This window comes from Alligator mississippiensis, chromosome 12 (genome assembly GCF_030867095.1).
Source record: "Alligator mississippiensis isolate rAllMis1 chromosome 12, rAllMis1, whole genome shotgun sequence".
In the NCBI taxonomy this organism is placed as follows: Eukaryota; Metazoa; Chordata; order Crocodylia; family Alligatoridae; genus Alligator; species Alligator mississippiensis.
The window spans coordinates 9,989,400-10,005,669 of NC_081835.1; the positions used below are offsets into that span (position 1 = coordinate 9,989,400).

At 40.1% G+C, this 16,270-nt stretch overlaps 1 protein-coding gene across 5 annotated transcripts in view; it reads left to right on the plus strand.

Moving 5' to 3' along the window:
* The window catches only part of LOC102573404 (contactin-6), a 223,649-nt gene that overhangs the window by 185,043 nt on the left and 22,336 nt on the right, over positions 1–16,270 (plus strand). For all 5 annotated transcript variants that reach the window (XM_019499811.2, XM_019499814.2, XM_019499815.2 and 2 more), the window contains 4 exons: positions 11,390–11,565; positions 11,899–12,016; positions 12,945–13,103; positions 13,190–13,339. In XM_019499811.2, coding sequence (XP_019355356.1) covers positions 11,390–11,565; positions 11,899–12,016; positions 12,945–13,103; positions 13,190–13,339 — 603 coding nt within the window. The remainder of the gene's footprint in view (positions 1–11,389; positions 11,566–11,898; positions 12,017–12,944; positions 13,104–13,189; positions 13,340–16,270) is intronic.

Below are 16,270 nucleotides of genomic sequence, written 5' to 3' on the forward strand. Positions count from 1 at the left end.
TGAGCCTTTCTGTTCTCCAATACATACTTGGGACAATTAACTTATCTCCTATATAATGTATACTGGACCTTAATTCAAAAAAAGATATTGTATCTTCCTCAAAAGGATGGAAATTTTGAAGCTGAATGAAAATTGTATTCTAGTAGAAGAGAAAACCACTAAAAAAACCTGTTCCTCTGATGCATCCTCTGTCCCACTTGATGCATCCCACTGAAGCTACAGGGAGATGACAAGGGAATTGTCTTAGCCATTCCTACCATTTCCAATTCATCATATTCTTAAATACTCCCCTACATACTTTCCCAAGGAACAAAAGGAGCAGTTGTGGAACACAGATGTTCTACCTTTCTTGAAGCTTAACACCTAAGCCTGCAAATTCATGCATGTCATTTAGCTGCCCACCCAACAGCTAAAAATATTTCATTCTCAGGGGAATAATCTGAGCTGCTAACTAGCTAGAAATGTTTGCATTACTAAGCAAGTCATTTTACTTTTCCTGTTATCGCCTCTCCTCTCCTCCCCCTGCAATAAACCCTTGCCTATTAGTCAAACTTTTAATCCTCTTCTCAGAAAGAAAAAAAAAATCGACTCAATGTCACTTTGTGAGACATCGTTATGAACTTGTCAGAGGCAGGTTACATTATGACAAGTCTGATCTGAAGAGAAAGAGAGTGATATAACCTGATGGGATGTGTCAAAATGCAACTACTGAGTTAATATGTGAAAACTATATCACTATTGATACCAATACAGTTTTTGGAAAATTGAACCAAAATATTACTTCCTGGTGCCCATACAAGCTACTCATTTTTTTTTTAAATCCCTCATGAACAAGGGGATATTTTCAGTCTACCCATCCCAAAAATCATCCGCGCACTGAATTCAGAGGTGGTTTGCCATATTAGTCTGAAGATGGGAAGAAGGCAGGGCTGGATGACACCTGTTTCAGAGAGACCTGAGCTTTTGCAAGAAACAGCCTGCTTCATTGGATTCTATCATGTTCTGATGAAGCAAGCGGTTACCTATGGAAGTCCATGCCCTCAGTTAGTCTCTAAGGTGCCACTGTGCCCCATCTTTTTAAGTATCCAGCTTCTACAGAATCCTCACATCAATAGGTGATAAACCCAAGAGTTGAAGAATAATGCTTTACATTAGGGTGACTGACATTCAACGCTAGCCCTCAGCATAAAAGGGAATTTCACTCTCCATGAGCAGCTAAAAATGTGCAGGTGATGATGAGACCACAAGCATGGTATCTCCGCCTGTGATTGTCAACTTTAATGTCTCTGAGTTCACAGTAGTGATCTGGGGTGCACTGTGTATCATGATGTGTTATGTATGAATATGGGGTTTTTTTCATTGTAAAAGGGCATGCTAAAATGCCGACCCTGAATGCAGATATAATATACACCAGTTGTGTGTGATTTATAGGGGTACATTTTACTCTTGCCTTAGGTAATATTACCTTCCTTTAAAACACAGGCAAATTGCACCAAACCAGTCTAAATGATGTCTGCATTAGACATAGTGCTAGTGTAACTTCTCCAATGGCTGAAATGCTGACACAGACAAAGCATAACTGTTTCCTTTGCCAATTTGCCATCTCATGCCTAGTCCATGTAAAGAGTAAGAACATATTATTGCTACCAGATAATAAAGACATTCCCTCACCTCAATGCTAAGCACTTGTACTTTGCTGCCAAAAAGATTTTTGGGTTCAAGCTCTACTGATGAGTGGGTGGGATGAGTCATTACACAAATCTTAGAGTCAGCACAGAGGAAAAAGTAGCAAGTTCAGGACTTTCCCTCTATCCTGTTATCTGATTGTGATTGCAATTCTTAATATAAATGATTTCTCATACACATACCTAACATTTAACATCCAATGGTAAAGTTGAAAAGGTTGACAGGAAGGTAACTTAAAACATATAACTTGGAATTTCTTTATCAATAGGCGCGTCTATATGAGCAGCTAGCTACACAGTAGTCTAATTCTGCTGTGCAGTAGCATGTAGGGCAAAAACTATGCTAATATGCTACTGCACAGTAATATTAGGCTACTGCACAGTTAGCATCATTAAAAACCATGTGCTGGCGCTATTATGCACTGGTGCAAGTTACTGCGCATTGATTTGGTATTTGGTTATTCAACTACTAAACTGAATGTGCAGTAACTGCAGCACATTAATGAATGTGGAGACACACCCAGTGTTATGCAAAAAACCTCCCCAAAACACACACACACACACACACACACACTAATATCAGGGTTATCTCAGTGAGGGGAGTCGTTATAAAAGTAAAAGATTACCCACTCAATTTTTAACTCAATTTTAGATAACTTCCCAATAATTTCTTCTCTATCCTGCAGGCTTGACTTTCCCTCTTAACCTAGGGCAACTGGCTAAAGCAGTTCTCACGTTCATATTATGAAAGTACAATTAGCACCAATGCAATGTGTAATTTGAGAAAAAGTTACAACACAACTAGCGGTGAATAAAATGAGTAGTTTAGTGTTCAGGCAGCTCTCACTTCAGGAGCCCCATATACAGTTTCACATACCACATGTATACTTCCTAATGGAGCAGTACGTGAAAATCACATTAAAAACACCCCCCAAAATTATTTCATTTGGCATTTACAAAATTTATTAAAAAACTGAGTAACAACACGGTATAAAAATGATCCTGTTTGCAGGGAACATTTGTTTTTGTTTCCCCTCTGGAGAAGTTTTGGCTGTTCAATTATAGGCCTCATTGCTTCAGCATTATTTTCAACTGAAATGTCAGAACTTGGAAAAGCATATCTAATGTGCAAATTAAGTTTATTGCTGCTCATTGAGTTGTTTATTCTTTGTGATAGAAGTCTTTATTATACCTCAAGCACACAGAGGATCTTATCTATTTTTCTCCTCTGGAAATGGGACAAGCTATACAATACATGTCTGCAGCTGCTAAGCAAGACAGATAGATAATGGAAAACCAAGAGCTTTTAAGAGGCCTTTTAAAAGGATTTGAGGTGGAAGTCTTAAACAAAGCTTCATAAAGGAAACAGAAAACATCACAATGAGTGAACAACTAGACATCACTTGGTAGGATCTTGCTAGAATAAAGGGCTCAGTGGGACAATTGCCACATAGCATGATGCTTTGATGAAAGATGGAGTTTTTGCTAAACTTACAACACACACACAAACTCTATACAACTCATAACAGGTCAGTTTAAAACATTTATTTGGGGGGAAAAAAAGATACCTGCCAATAAGAAATGTTCAAAGGCAGGATCCTTTTTGAGATAATAGCTTGATATATAGTTATTGCACGTTGTTATCTTATAAATGGAAATCTTTCCTGTGTTGATATTCTAAAGAACAGGTCTATAGTTGGCATCCCTAGTGATGAATTTTTCAAACTGTTTTCCCATCCCATATGGAGTCAATGGAAAATTGCAAGCCATCTCTAGAATTCTAAATCAAAGAGAGGGATTTCTGTAACAGGGATATAGCGGACTATTAGATGTTAAAGCAGAGTTTGTTTTCTATTGCTTTGACTCTGGGACTTGAAAAATGGTCAACACATTAAGTTTATGGCTGATTTTCCCAAATGATTGTAAGTCGGAATAGTGGCAGAGATAGAAAGAGAAGGACTTGTTGGAACATGCAGTGTATGACTGGTATGGGTGATCAGTGCTGGACCATGGAGGAGCTGGTGATGCTTCAGGAGTGTTTCTTACTTTTCTCTCCCTCTCTCTCTGCCTGTGGTTTCTTTGCTACTTACTTTATCTACAACTCTCCTGAAAGAGTAAATTCATTTTGTTTCTTTGGTTTTTTTTTCACTCAAGTGTATAACTATGCATAAAGCTTTATAGAAAACCCCCACTCAATAAGAAAGTCACAGAACTGCTCAGTAATGTGGAACTGAGAAATCCAGGAGAAACAGCATGATATGGCAAGCGTTTTGTGGACAATATATGGGGTAAAGAGGCACTTGAAGGACAAAAAAGGGCTTCCCGCAGCGTGCATAGCTCTTTAAAGGTTAAGCTAGGTGCTCAAGATGAAACTCATTTCCTAACGTAACTGCATAGACTTATTTACACCAGGGATGATGCTGGCACAGAAACATCCAAACAAGTATTACAGTACACAAGACATACCAATGTCAGTGCATATGTGGTTAGGAGTTGTTGGCCATAATTGTGTGACAATGCTTGTGTTCCTTCCCACATATGACAGTACAAAATCCAGTAACACACACATACACACGCACCCCAGGAAAAATGTCTGAATATAAAAGTGAACTCAAACAGGTCAAAAGCATACCCGGAACCAGATTCATTTAAGTAAGTTAATACAATAGATATCACAGGACTTGATTTGTGTTCTTCTGCTGTTAACAACAGAGACTGCAATTTAGGTTATCATTAGTACTGTGCAAAGCTTTGGGTGGTGATTCGATTCAAAAGAGATTTGGCCCAATTTGGTGGCCGAATCTGAATGGAATCAGGGGACCAATTAAAAGGTCCAAATCGATTCAAAGCTCTCCAAATCTTCAGAAAAGATTCAGAGCGCTTCCATGATTCAGACAGTCCCCAGTAGCTGCAGCAGGGAGCTACAGCTGGACTTGGATCTGGTAAGTACTAGCGGCAGGGGAGGGTGGGCTGGAGGAGGGGACCATGGGGGGACCCCTGCCAGGCCCCATCCCCTGCCTGTTCCCCCAGCCCCTGCCTGGTCCTCCAGCCCCCCTCCATGGCTGCCCCACCTGCCCCAACTCCTGGTGCTTTAAAATAAAGCTCCACTCAATGGGTAATGCCAGGCAGGGGGTGATTCCTGCTGCCCCCCACTTCCCCATGCTGCATGGGGGGCTGCCCCACACTGCCCCATGCTGCCATTAGCCCCCAACCCTTCCCCCATGCTTCCCTAGTGCCCCCATGGGTGCAGAGCCTCCCATGTGGTGTGGGGCAGTGCGGGGGCAGCAGGGATTGACCCCCACCAGCAGAAATAGTGAGTCTGGGGGGTTTTCTTATTTTTTTCTTAAAGGGCCAGAGCCACGGTGGGCAGGGGAGCCATGGGTGGGCAGCAGAGATTGCTCCCCTGCCCAGCAGCACCCGCTGAGTCAGGGCTCAGGGGCAGGTGGGGCAGCCATTGCTGGGCTAGGAGAGTGGGTAGGTGATTGGCCTGGGTGATTCGAAGATTCAGAGATTCAGCAGGAGCCAAATCTCTGAATCAGATTCAGCTGAATAGATTCAGGGAAATGATTCGAATCACGGAATCAAATCACTGCCCCCGAATCGGCCGAATCTGAAGTGAATACTAGCCACTTCACACAGGCTTAGTTATCGTCTTTATTGCATTCAAATCTTACATGAGGCCTGATGACATGTTTCTGTCTGTCCAGTGACTGGATGTAAATGTGCAGTGTATGTAGAACTTCTCCCTGCATAAATCAAGCAGGGAATTCTGGTGTCTTATATTTTAATTATAAGCTTTTGCATGCAGGAAACATCCTTTTTTTTTTCTTTCTGTGTTTGCAGAGCACCTAGCACAAGGAAGTTCTGGCCTGTCAGAGGACTTCTACATTGTATAGCAAGAATGGATTTAAGTTTTAAAGTTTATTAGCAAATGTTATCATTTATACTTATTTACGTGCCTTTGTAGAGATGGAAGAGAACGTAGGACCCCACATGTGGTAGCTACAGGACATATAGTTTATGCTGATATAAAAAACATGCAGTTAGTCATGGGGTAAAGGAGGTTAAGAAGTTGCAAAGTGATGCTGTGGAGAGAAGAGAAACAAGACTTTGCCCATGGTAATTCAAGTGGTACAAAGTTGTTAAGTAGACAGTGGTTTTAGTATGCAGTATACAGTTACAACAACACAGGAATTCCCACACTTCTGGTAGGATGTAGGTGCCAAACTTCCTGCTGGCTGTGATGAAGCAGAGTACAGCCGGGCTAGATTAAAACAGTGCTAACCCGAGTTATTTTTTGTTGATTTTTTTTGGGAGGTGTTTTTGATTAATTTATCCTATATCCCAACTTAATCTTTCATGCAATACCAAACCTCTGTTGTGTATCCGGCATGTCATTCAGCTATAATTGCAGTCTCTGTGCTCAAAGACGCACAGGGTTCACTGTCTCCCCACTGGCACTTAATACCTCAAAGGGGAGAGGGAAGAGGCCAGCTCACCCACCTCTGATATCTAGTGCTTGAACCACAATACAAGGAAATCGTGAGACTTGTCCCATAGATTTCAAAGAACTTTGAATCGGGCCCTAGCACATTAGAAGGAATCTAACCCCAATTCGCTTAAATTCAAGGGACTGCAATTGTTTCCAGGCCTTGGACAAAGCTGCAATGGGGTAAAGTGTTTCATGTTCTCTCTTCTATTTGCATAGCTTTGAACAGACAGATATAATTTATCTCATGATGCCAAAATGTGCAAACAACTTTGAAGACATCTGTCCTGCAGAGCTTCAGAAAGGAACAAAGAAAGCAAAGGGAGAAAGCACGTCACAAAAATACGAAGTAACCGAGGCTTGATACTTGATGCGTTTCTTACTAATGCTGGGGGAGGTGTTGTTTCTTGGCTGGCTTGGGCCAGGTTGGTTTTATTTAACATTTCACCGTAGAGATTTATAGGTATCATAAACCTCACCAAATCTTGGTGGGTTCATGGAGTGTCAGGCAAATGTTCTTCTGTTTGTTGTACTGATATGGCAAGTTTGGTCTTATCGAAAAGCGGATGCTACGCTGTATCTATTTATGTCACTTACCATCGTATAGATTATGTTATGCTGTCTGTATATATCTTTACAATTTTAGTCATGGCTTAATCAGAGGACCTGAGCCATGCATACACAAGGAAAAAAGTAGGCATAACTGCCTAATAACACGATGCCTAGTGATATTTTGCAAAGGCAAATTACCACTTCCAGTTGCAGACAGAAGGGGCCACTGGTAGGATGGGCACTCAAGTTACTATTTGCTTATAATGCAAAAAATCTTTGTACAGTAAACATCTGGGTGAAAAGGCCCATTAGTCAGAGGACTGCCAGCTGCTCCTGGAAGGAAAGAAATGTCTAGAGGATTCTGAGGCTCATGCAGTATCGGGACCATGCTGATGCATCGGTGGAGGGGGAGGGGGGTGGCTTGGAGATATTTTAAGGTCTATCTATGAAGTGGCTATGGTCACTGGATTTTCTCAGGCTTTGGAGGAGTCCAGGCCCCAGCAGTCAGAGCACACTGGATTAGCAGAAAGGTTGATTTCTGAAAATATTGGCAGGTCTCTCTGAAGGATCAGGGGGTTGTCAGGTGAGAGGGTAAATCACTTTATACGTTTTTCTGTTCTGTCTCGAAATTTATGGTGAATTTTTCTTGTATATTTATTTTCCCTGAAATAATACTTTTTTTTTTTTAAATTTGTTTCCTTGATGATTGCCTGTGTTAAAGAGTGACCTCTATATTCCAGGCTACCCATTCTATGGAAAGGGAGTCCTAAAATTTCTCTCACCCCTTATGGGGAGGCTACCTACAGCTGACAGAAGTTCCTGCTGTAGCTATGAAGTCTAGTAAAAGGGTAGTGGACCTGAGGCTCTCAGGGATAAGGAGTTATCTCAGGGCAAACCTTGGCCTGTTCCTTGGGAAAAACAGCGGGATGGTAGGGAGGGCCTTGGGGCTCCAGGGGTGCCCTGTGGTTTGTGACAATAGGCTTTATCAGAAAGATTTTCTTTAAGGAGGGAAAGCATGTTAGACCAAGTCAGGAAGGCAGCTCATGGACAAAGGGTCTCCAAGGGTTTGGTAGTGACAGAATTCAGGTGATATAGGAAAAAGGTGATACTGTGAGAAACTTTTTTGCTAAGTGATTTACACCCCGCCCCCCACACAGTGTGTTGAGGTTTTTTATCCTTTCTTCTGACGTACAGAATTATTGGAAATAATTGCATTTATCCCCTGCAATATTTTCTACTCCTCAAATATTATGAAAGTATATGAAAACTATAGCGGGTAGAAAACAAAGAAACAAGAAAAGAAACTTTTGTTGGATGCCCTGCAAGTCCTACATGACACTATAAAAGTTGCATGCAATTCATAATGGAACTTCACAATTCAAGATCTGTGGAGCCAAATTCTCTGTCAACGTGAGCATGTCTACACTTTCTTTAACGTGCACTAGTTACTGCACATTTAATTTAGTACTTGCTTAGTAAAGTACTGACTAAATATGCAGGAACAAAAATTACTAAACAATAGTGCTGGCGAATGCCTTTTTTTTTTTAGTGATGCTACTACGCAGTAGCCAAATAATACTGCACAATAGTGTATTAGCACTGTTTGTGCTGTGATGCACTATGCATTAAGTGTCTCATGTAGATGCGGCCAATGTAGTTTTGTCAACTGAGCATTCAGCCCCTGACTCCATCTAAAATGCATTGTACCTACTCTTCTCACTACTTGAAAAGGAAAGACCTCTGTACTCTAAGAGAAAGCATCCATGATATTGAATTATCCCTTCAGATTTGTGCAAATCTCACAAAAGGGTTAAATTGTCCAGATGAATGAAGAGCTCTTAAAAGCAAAAAAGACCTCATGCAATAGAAACCAAGGAGGTTTCTTTGCCTTAGTAATAGAAGTTCTTTCAATATTCCTATAACTTTCCTTAGACTGTGTATTTGTTAAAGGACTTCTGCAAGAAAAAGGTCATGGTACCGTCTAATCTGTTTTAACAATACAAACAGGAAGGGATCCTTATTTATGGTCCTTGAGAATGTCACTTAAAGTCTGAGGTGGAACCACTATAGCTAAAAAAGACACAGTTTTTGTTCAAGAGAAATAGCAGAAAATGCAATATTCCACCTCAGTGTCACTTGACCACTGTTGTATTAGCTCCATCACTTGTAACTCACACCTGGTGAAGAATATCTTCATCAAAAATCTGGATGATGTGATGGAGTACACCCTCAGCAGGTTTGCAGATGACACAAAACTGGGGGGCATAGTAGATATGTTGGAAGGTAGGGTTTGGATTCAGAGACGTAGATAAATTGGAGGATTGAACCGAAAGAAATCTCATAAGGCTCAATGAGGAGAAGTACAAAGTGCTGCACTTAGGACAAAACAATCCCATGCATTAGTACAGGCTGGGGACTGACTGGCTAAGTAGCAGTTTTGCAGAAAAAGACCTGAGGGTTACAGTGGAGAATAAGCTGAATATGAGCCAGCAGTGTGCCCTGGTTGCCAAGAAGGCTAATGGTATCCTGGGCTGCATTGGCAGGAGCATTGCCAGTAGGTCCAGAGAAGTGATTCCTCTCCACTATTCAGCACTGGTGAGGCCACATCTGGAGTACTGCACCCAGTTTTGGGCCCCCCACTATAGAAAGGATGTAGGCAAATTGGAGACAGTCCAGCAGAGGGCAACAAAAAGGGTTAGGGGCCTGGGGCATATGGCTTATGAAGAGAGGCTAAGGGAACTGGGCCTATTTAGTCTGGAGAAGAGAAGACTGATGGGGGATTTAATAGCTGCCTTCAACTCCCTGCAAGGTGGTTCCAAAGAGGATGGAGCTGGGCTGTTTCCAGTAGTGGCAGATAACAGAACAAGTAGCAACGGTCTCAAGTTGCAGCAAGGGAAGTTTAGGTTAGATATTAAGAGAAACTTTCTCATTAGAAAGGTAGTAAAACACTGGAGCAGGTTACCCAGAGAGATTGTGGAATCTCCATCCTTAGAGGTTTTTAAGACACAGGTAGAGAAAACTTTGGCTGGGATGATATAATTGGGGATGATCCTGCTTTGATCAGGGGGCTGGCCTGGATGATTTCCTGAGGTCCCTTCCAACCCCAATTTTCTATGATTCTAAGTCACTTGATCTGCAAGACTGCACTTCGTGTTTCAACCTACATAGCACTTAGTTTCAAGAATCACTCTTATAGTCTCAAAAAAGTTTGTTCTAAGCAGCCAATTAATAAGAAACAATTTAGTCACCCTTGCCAACATAACTGACTCCCTTGAAGTCAAAGCCCTGATAAAATAAGGTCTGTGCAAATACATAACAGGAGAAAAGACTTAGGAGTCAATAGTGAATAGCAAGCCGAATGCGAGTCAACAGTCAAGAACATGTACAAGTCATGGGAAGATTTTTTTTCTCTATTTAGGGTGGTGAGGACCAACCTGAAGTAGTGTTCTTTGGGTTTCTCCTATCAACAAAATGTGTACAACCTAGAAGGAGCTCAGAGGAAAGCAATGAAAATAATTAGAGTCCTGAAAAACATGACATATACGGAAAGACTGGAAGAACTGGGATTATGAGTCTAGAGAAAAGAACTCAAATGGGTGATTTAATAGCAGTCTTCAAATTCAAAAAGGCTTGTAAATAAAGAGGATGATGATCAATTGTTCCTTGTGTTCACAAATGAAGGGACAAAAAGTAATGGGTTTAAATGTACAGGAGAGATTTAGGGTGATTTTTTTTCAAAAGCTTTGCCAATGAATTTTGTGAATTTAAGTTTTGTAATGATATGTTGACTGAATACAGGTCCTGAAAATGTCCTTCCTTCTCTTTCCACAAATTTTCAGAATATATTAATATTTTTGAATGGATTCTGTGCCCAATTTATTCACATGCATCTGAATACTCACTGTTTTATAATACTTCCACGCACAAAATCTTTATTCAAGGGAATTGCTAACAACAGTGACAATAAAATGGCTGTTATCTCTCATCTATCTGCCAATCTTGGCTACAATAGTAAAACCATTTAAACCAGTTTCTTTTCCCTTCCACAAACTACTATTTCCATAATTGGAGCTGCTTCTCTATTTATCACTGTATGGGGTAAAAAAATTACACAAAAAAAAAATCTTGGTCTTTCAAGTCATTCTTTTGGTGTCTGAATATTGTAATATAAGTGACTCTATGTGGAAACTACCACTGGTGTTGCCACACTTTAAAAGGCCAAGAAATCTCTGTTTTAGAAGGAAAGGGAGACAGCCACTATTGCTTTTGCTGTCAGTGCTGCAGTTTTTGGTAGGAAGGACTTTCAAAGTCTGCACTATCATGTCTCTCCCCATTCTCTGCATATTTTTGGCAGCCTCAACAGGGAATTTGGTTTTATTTGAATTTAAGTCAGATGAAATGACTATGGATTTTACAAATCAGTACACTATAGATGAATCATTTAGCATGTTGAATGTGACATCATTTAGCCTAGTAGGTCATATGTAGTACCCATTATATTCCATCTTCTAAAAACAATAGACTATAAATGATCAACAAGGAAATGAAATCAACAACATGTTAAATATACTTTTCTTTAATAAGGAATATAGTGAAAACTCATTATACTACTTTTATAAAAAACGTTTTTCTTTTTACAATAAAGAATGATTTTTCTCAACAGAGAGGACTGTAATTACTGTTCCACCTTCTAGTATGGATGTCACAGTTGGAGAAAGCATTGTCTTACCATGCCAAGTATCTCATGACCCCTCTATCGAGGTTGTGTTTGCATGGTCATTTAATGGAGATGTTATAGACTTCAAAAGAGGAGTGCATCATTTTGAAAGAATTGGGGGAGTAAGTTCTTCAAACTGTTTAGCATTTAATCAGTCTTTAAGTGACATGAATATCTTTCATAATTCTTCCTCTGGTTTTGGTATGCATGGCAAATCACTGTCCCTTTCGGAAAGCTGCATCCATTTATTTTGCTTTCTTATATTTCATAAAGACGCTTGAGTTATTTGTGAAGCCATAATAAAAATGTCCAAATGAAAGAAACTGATGATGGCAATGAATATTTTAATTTTAAAGCTGCATTTTTTATTGATATTTAGCAAGTTATAAAAATGTCCAGTATGGAAAACATGTTCTGAATGATTAATTTTATCTTTCTTTTCCTTTTATCTCCAGGAATCTGTTGGGGATTTGATGATAAGAAATATTCAACTGAATCATTCTGGAAAATATATGTGCACAGTGCAAACAACTATAGACAGCCAATCTGCAACAGCAGATATAATTGTAAGAGGTAAGTCTATTAAGTGTAGCGCTCTGATTTATTATTACTTCTAGAGGAATTGAAAATACATAACATCAGCAGTTGAGTTGCTGATACTACAGGTCTGTGGATCTCTTGTATAACAACACAATACAATGCAGTCATTTCCTGCACTTATTTTCTGTTTGGATCAAATTATGCTTGAGGTTTTGGCAAAGTGAATGACATATGCATTGACCCCTTCCAAATGGGAGTATTGGGAAGAATTCCCATAAGAGGGCACGTTTTCTTCTGGAGCAACCCAGTTCACATCACAGGATGTGCCATCCGTGAGAATAGTGCAGTCTCAAAAAGGTAAACATGTCCTTCTGTCTGGTGAATCCTGCTACCCTGACAATCAAAAGTTATTTTGCAGGTTGGTGCAAAGAGTCAGGCTGATGAAGTCCCTCCTTTCTACTCTTCTTAGAATTACATATTCAGATTCAACCAGTTTTCTTGCTGACTAAAAGCAGTAATGTAATTAGGAAGTTAAAAAAACCACTAAGATGAACTGCACATTACCTTGCATATTCACATGTCTCAGTTTCTCCTGAACATCAGCAGAAATTTTGGATATTCAAGGAATGCAGGGCCCAACATATAGCATCATAGCAAAGCACTTTCAAGAGATTTTTCATCCTTCATGTTAACAGTGTTGAAATAAATAACATGGGGGGGGCGGGGGGAGAAAGAAAGAGAGTGCACATGCATGTGTGTGTGCACATGTGTGTGTATATATATTTGAAATAAGTAATAAAGACATGAAACCTTAACAGCTAGATTGTACAACCCTAACCCATGCTGGTGAGCGCTGCCATGAATAGTCCTGTTGACTTCATTGAGTAAGGGTTGCGCAATCTAACCAACAATTAGTTACTCTCTTATGTTGCAGTTATCTTAAAAGATATATTCCTATAAGGCCCTCCAGGTCCACCAGAAGATGTTAGAGTTGAACATATTTCTAGCACTACTGCTCTGCTATGCTGGAAACCAGGAGCAGATAATAACAGTCCAATCCAGATCTACAGTATTCAGACAAGGACTCCTTTCTCGGTCGGATGGCAGGCAGTTTCAACAGGTAAGCAGTTTGAAATTTCTGCCTCATTTTCTTGCATTGTTTGCTTCAATGGAGCATTTTCATTTATGCATCTTTTTGGTGTGTAGTTCCTGAAGTTCTGAATGGCAGGACCTACAGAGCAACAGTGGTCAGTTTAAATCCTTGGGTTGAATATGAATTCCGTGTGGTTGCTGGCAATATTATTGGGATTGGAGAGCCCAGCAGACCATCTGAGCTATTAAGAACTAAAGCATCAGGTAAGTGTTCCTGGTTTGTATCAATGCTTTCAGAAACCTCTGAATCACCAATATGTTCTATTTGAAGAAATGGCATTGGGCTACGGAACCGTTTAAGGCTATTAATGCCAACAAAGGTTTATCTAATGAGCTTTGGATCAAAGCTTTGAGATTCTAGCTCTGACAAGCATTTTGTGTAAGCTGTTTTCAGAACATAATGTACTCATTCAGTCCTCATGAAACTCCTGTGGTCTCAGCTGGGGATATACCTTCTTATATCTGGGCTAAATTTGGCACAAAAACAAGCTGTAAATTCTGGTAATGTTGACATCCAATCACAGATCCTGTTTTCTGCCTGTTGTGAGGGTGAGCATACATCTTGCTCACTGGCTTGTACAGAAAGGGTTCCATCTCCATGACTAAAACCCTAACTGTAGTATATGTTTTACTGAAGTTTTGCCAACAGTTCAACCAGTATTGGGGGTTAGCTGGAAAAATTATTTAGGGTCTCATCCAAAATCTAATAGTCTTGTTTCTATTGATTTTAGTGGCCGTTGCATCAAGCCATTAGCTATAGTCATGTTTCCCTTGGGAGCCCGATTCACCCTAGGACACCACATGTGCCCTTTGTATTCCTACATTTGGATGCCTGTTCAATATCATATATTTGAATCCCTAACTCACTTTGCTTTATCCTTCTGAGTGCTCTGCTAATCTAAGTCTCTTACCTTTGAAACATATTTAGAAAACAGGAATGAATATGGGGAAATTTGCCCTCTCTCTTCTGTACCAAATTCACTGGTCATGCTCTGAAGCTTGGCAGGATGTGTTTCAAGACTGACCTCACAATAGTGACAGTGAAATCAAAATAGATCATGCTATAATCTGTGGAAGTATCTCATCAATTCCAGCAGGCTTTGGGCCATGTCCTCGTGGCTTACCTTCTTCACTGCTGTAAAGCATTCCAGCTACTCTATGCGTGGGCTGGGGAAACCTTCATGCTGCCAGATACAGTAGGCACACCCTCACATTCATTCCATAACAGAATTCAAAGCTATCTGTGACAACATAGCAGGACCTGCAAAAGACTAGCCATGAAAGGGTAAAATGAATTTCCCTGTTATAATAGCTATTTTGCCAGCTAAAATCCGATTGAGCATTAGTAGATTTGTGGATGCAAATGAGCCACTGCTCATTTCATTAAAATGGAGCTGAGAATTAATTGAGCCTCCGTTGATGCACTCAACCGTAAATTTTCATCTGTTTCTCAACTATGACCCAGTTGAGGCTCTGCTGAGCAGTAGTATAAATTTTTTCTCCATGCAAGTGTAGTAAATACTGAACTCATTTAACACATGTGCTAATTGAGCATCAACTGGTTCATGGAACAGTGGAATGTTAGTGAGCCTGGCTGGAAAATCATTTTCTTTGTTTATCCTTTCAGTTTAATCCCCTTTTCCCCATCTTAAACTCCTTAACTCTGATACACATAATGACACTGGATATACAAGTAACACCATTTAACCATTTGTAGTAAGTTATCTAGAAAGAAAAAAAACTGACTTGACACTGTTATACATTCATGACTGTCCTTGATTTAAAAAAAAAAAAGAGACTGAATTCTCCAAAATTAAACAAGTAAATGGTCTGGCACCATTACACTGAGAAGTTAAGTAAAAGGCAGGGGTTTTGAGGTTAAAACTGAGCTACAGAAATTAGTGTTGGGAGAGAAGGAGATTGTGTCTTATTTTTTAAACTTGTTGAGAGGATAAAGCCTCAAATTGGAATTAGAATTGGACTCAAATCTGTAGCTAGCATGTGGTCTTATATTTGATTAACAATATAAACCATAACACTGTATATATATGCTTCTTGATTTAATAATACCTTCCTTGACAATTAATCCTACTGGGGCATAGAGTATTGCATTGCGTCTCACACAAAAAGTCAAATCCTATTCACCCTCAAGTGCTTAAGTGACGCTTATATAGGACTGCCAGAGGCAAAACTGAAGTGGAAGCCTTCTCATCTTTTAGCCTAGGAGCCTAGTGGTTAGGGTACTTATTAGGAGTGTGCAGAACAGGCAATATTCAATTCAGATTTGGCCTGATTTGGGGGACAGTGATTCGATTCGCGGATTCGGATTACTGTCCTGATTCGATTTGGCTGAATCTGAATCTGAACATTCGATTCTGATTCAGAGATCAGCGATTCAGCCATAGACACAGCTTGATATGTTTTTCTACATACCTGGAGGTACCAGGTGTGGCTCATGAATGCTGAGATGGTGGGGAATATAGAGCGTCCCACAGGAGCGGAGGGAGTCCCACAGGAACGCGGGGAGTTCCCTGCACACTTGGTGGTGGACCTGGAAGTGGATCAAAAGTTCTTCCAGAAGTGGGTGAAAAACAATGCTGCCCTGGAGGGGAGAAGGCCCCAGGCTCCAGTTCATCCCCAGTGGAGATGCAAGTTGAAATCTTTTCTGAGTGAGGAGGCCTTGGAAATGTCTTTGCTTGCATTCAGCAGGCTTGACTGAAGCCAAGGACAAATCACTACCATTAAAAAAAACTACTCCAGTTGGGCACAGTAGCAAAAAGCTAAAGTAATACAGTGATAAATGAGGCCTGTTATTAATTAGCCTCTTGTGGTCCTTTCTTCAGGGATGGGGAAAAAAAATAATTTCTTTTAAGTTTTGAGTTTCCTAAGAAAAAGAAGAACATCGTTAATTAAAAAATTAATATATTGCTCCAACAACATGTTTACTGCACAAATGCATAATTAGTAAATCAGTAGTGTTGCAGCTACAGTCTGAATGGAACATCATTTTGCCAATTAGTTGATGAGGCATAATAATGTCAGATACTTGATGTTACTAGGTTCTTTAATTAATTTTTTGAACCAGGGTACTCATGTATCAAACACATCTGTGTCCTCAGCCTCAGAACCTTGGGA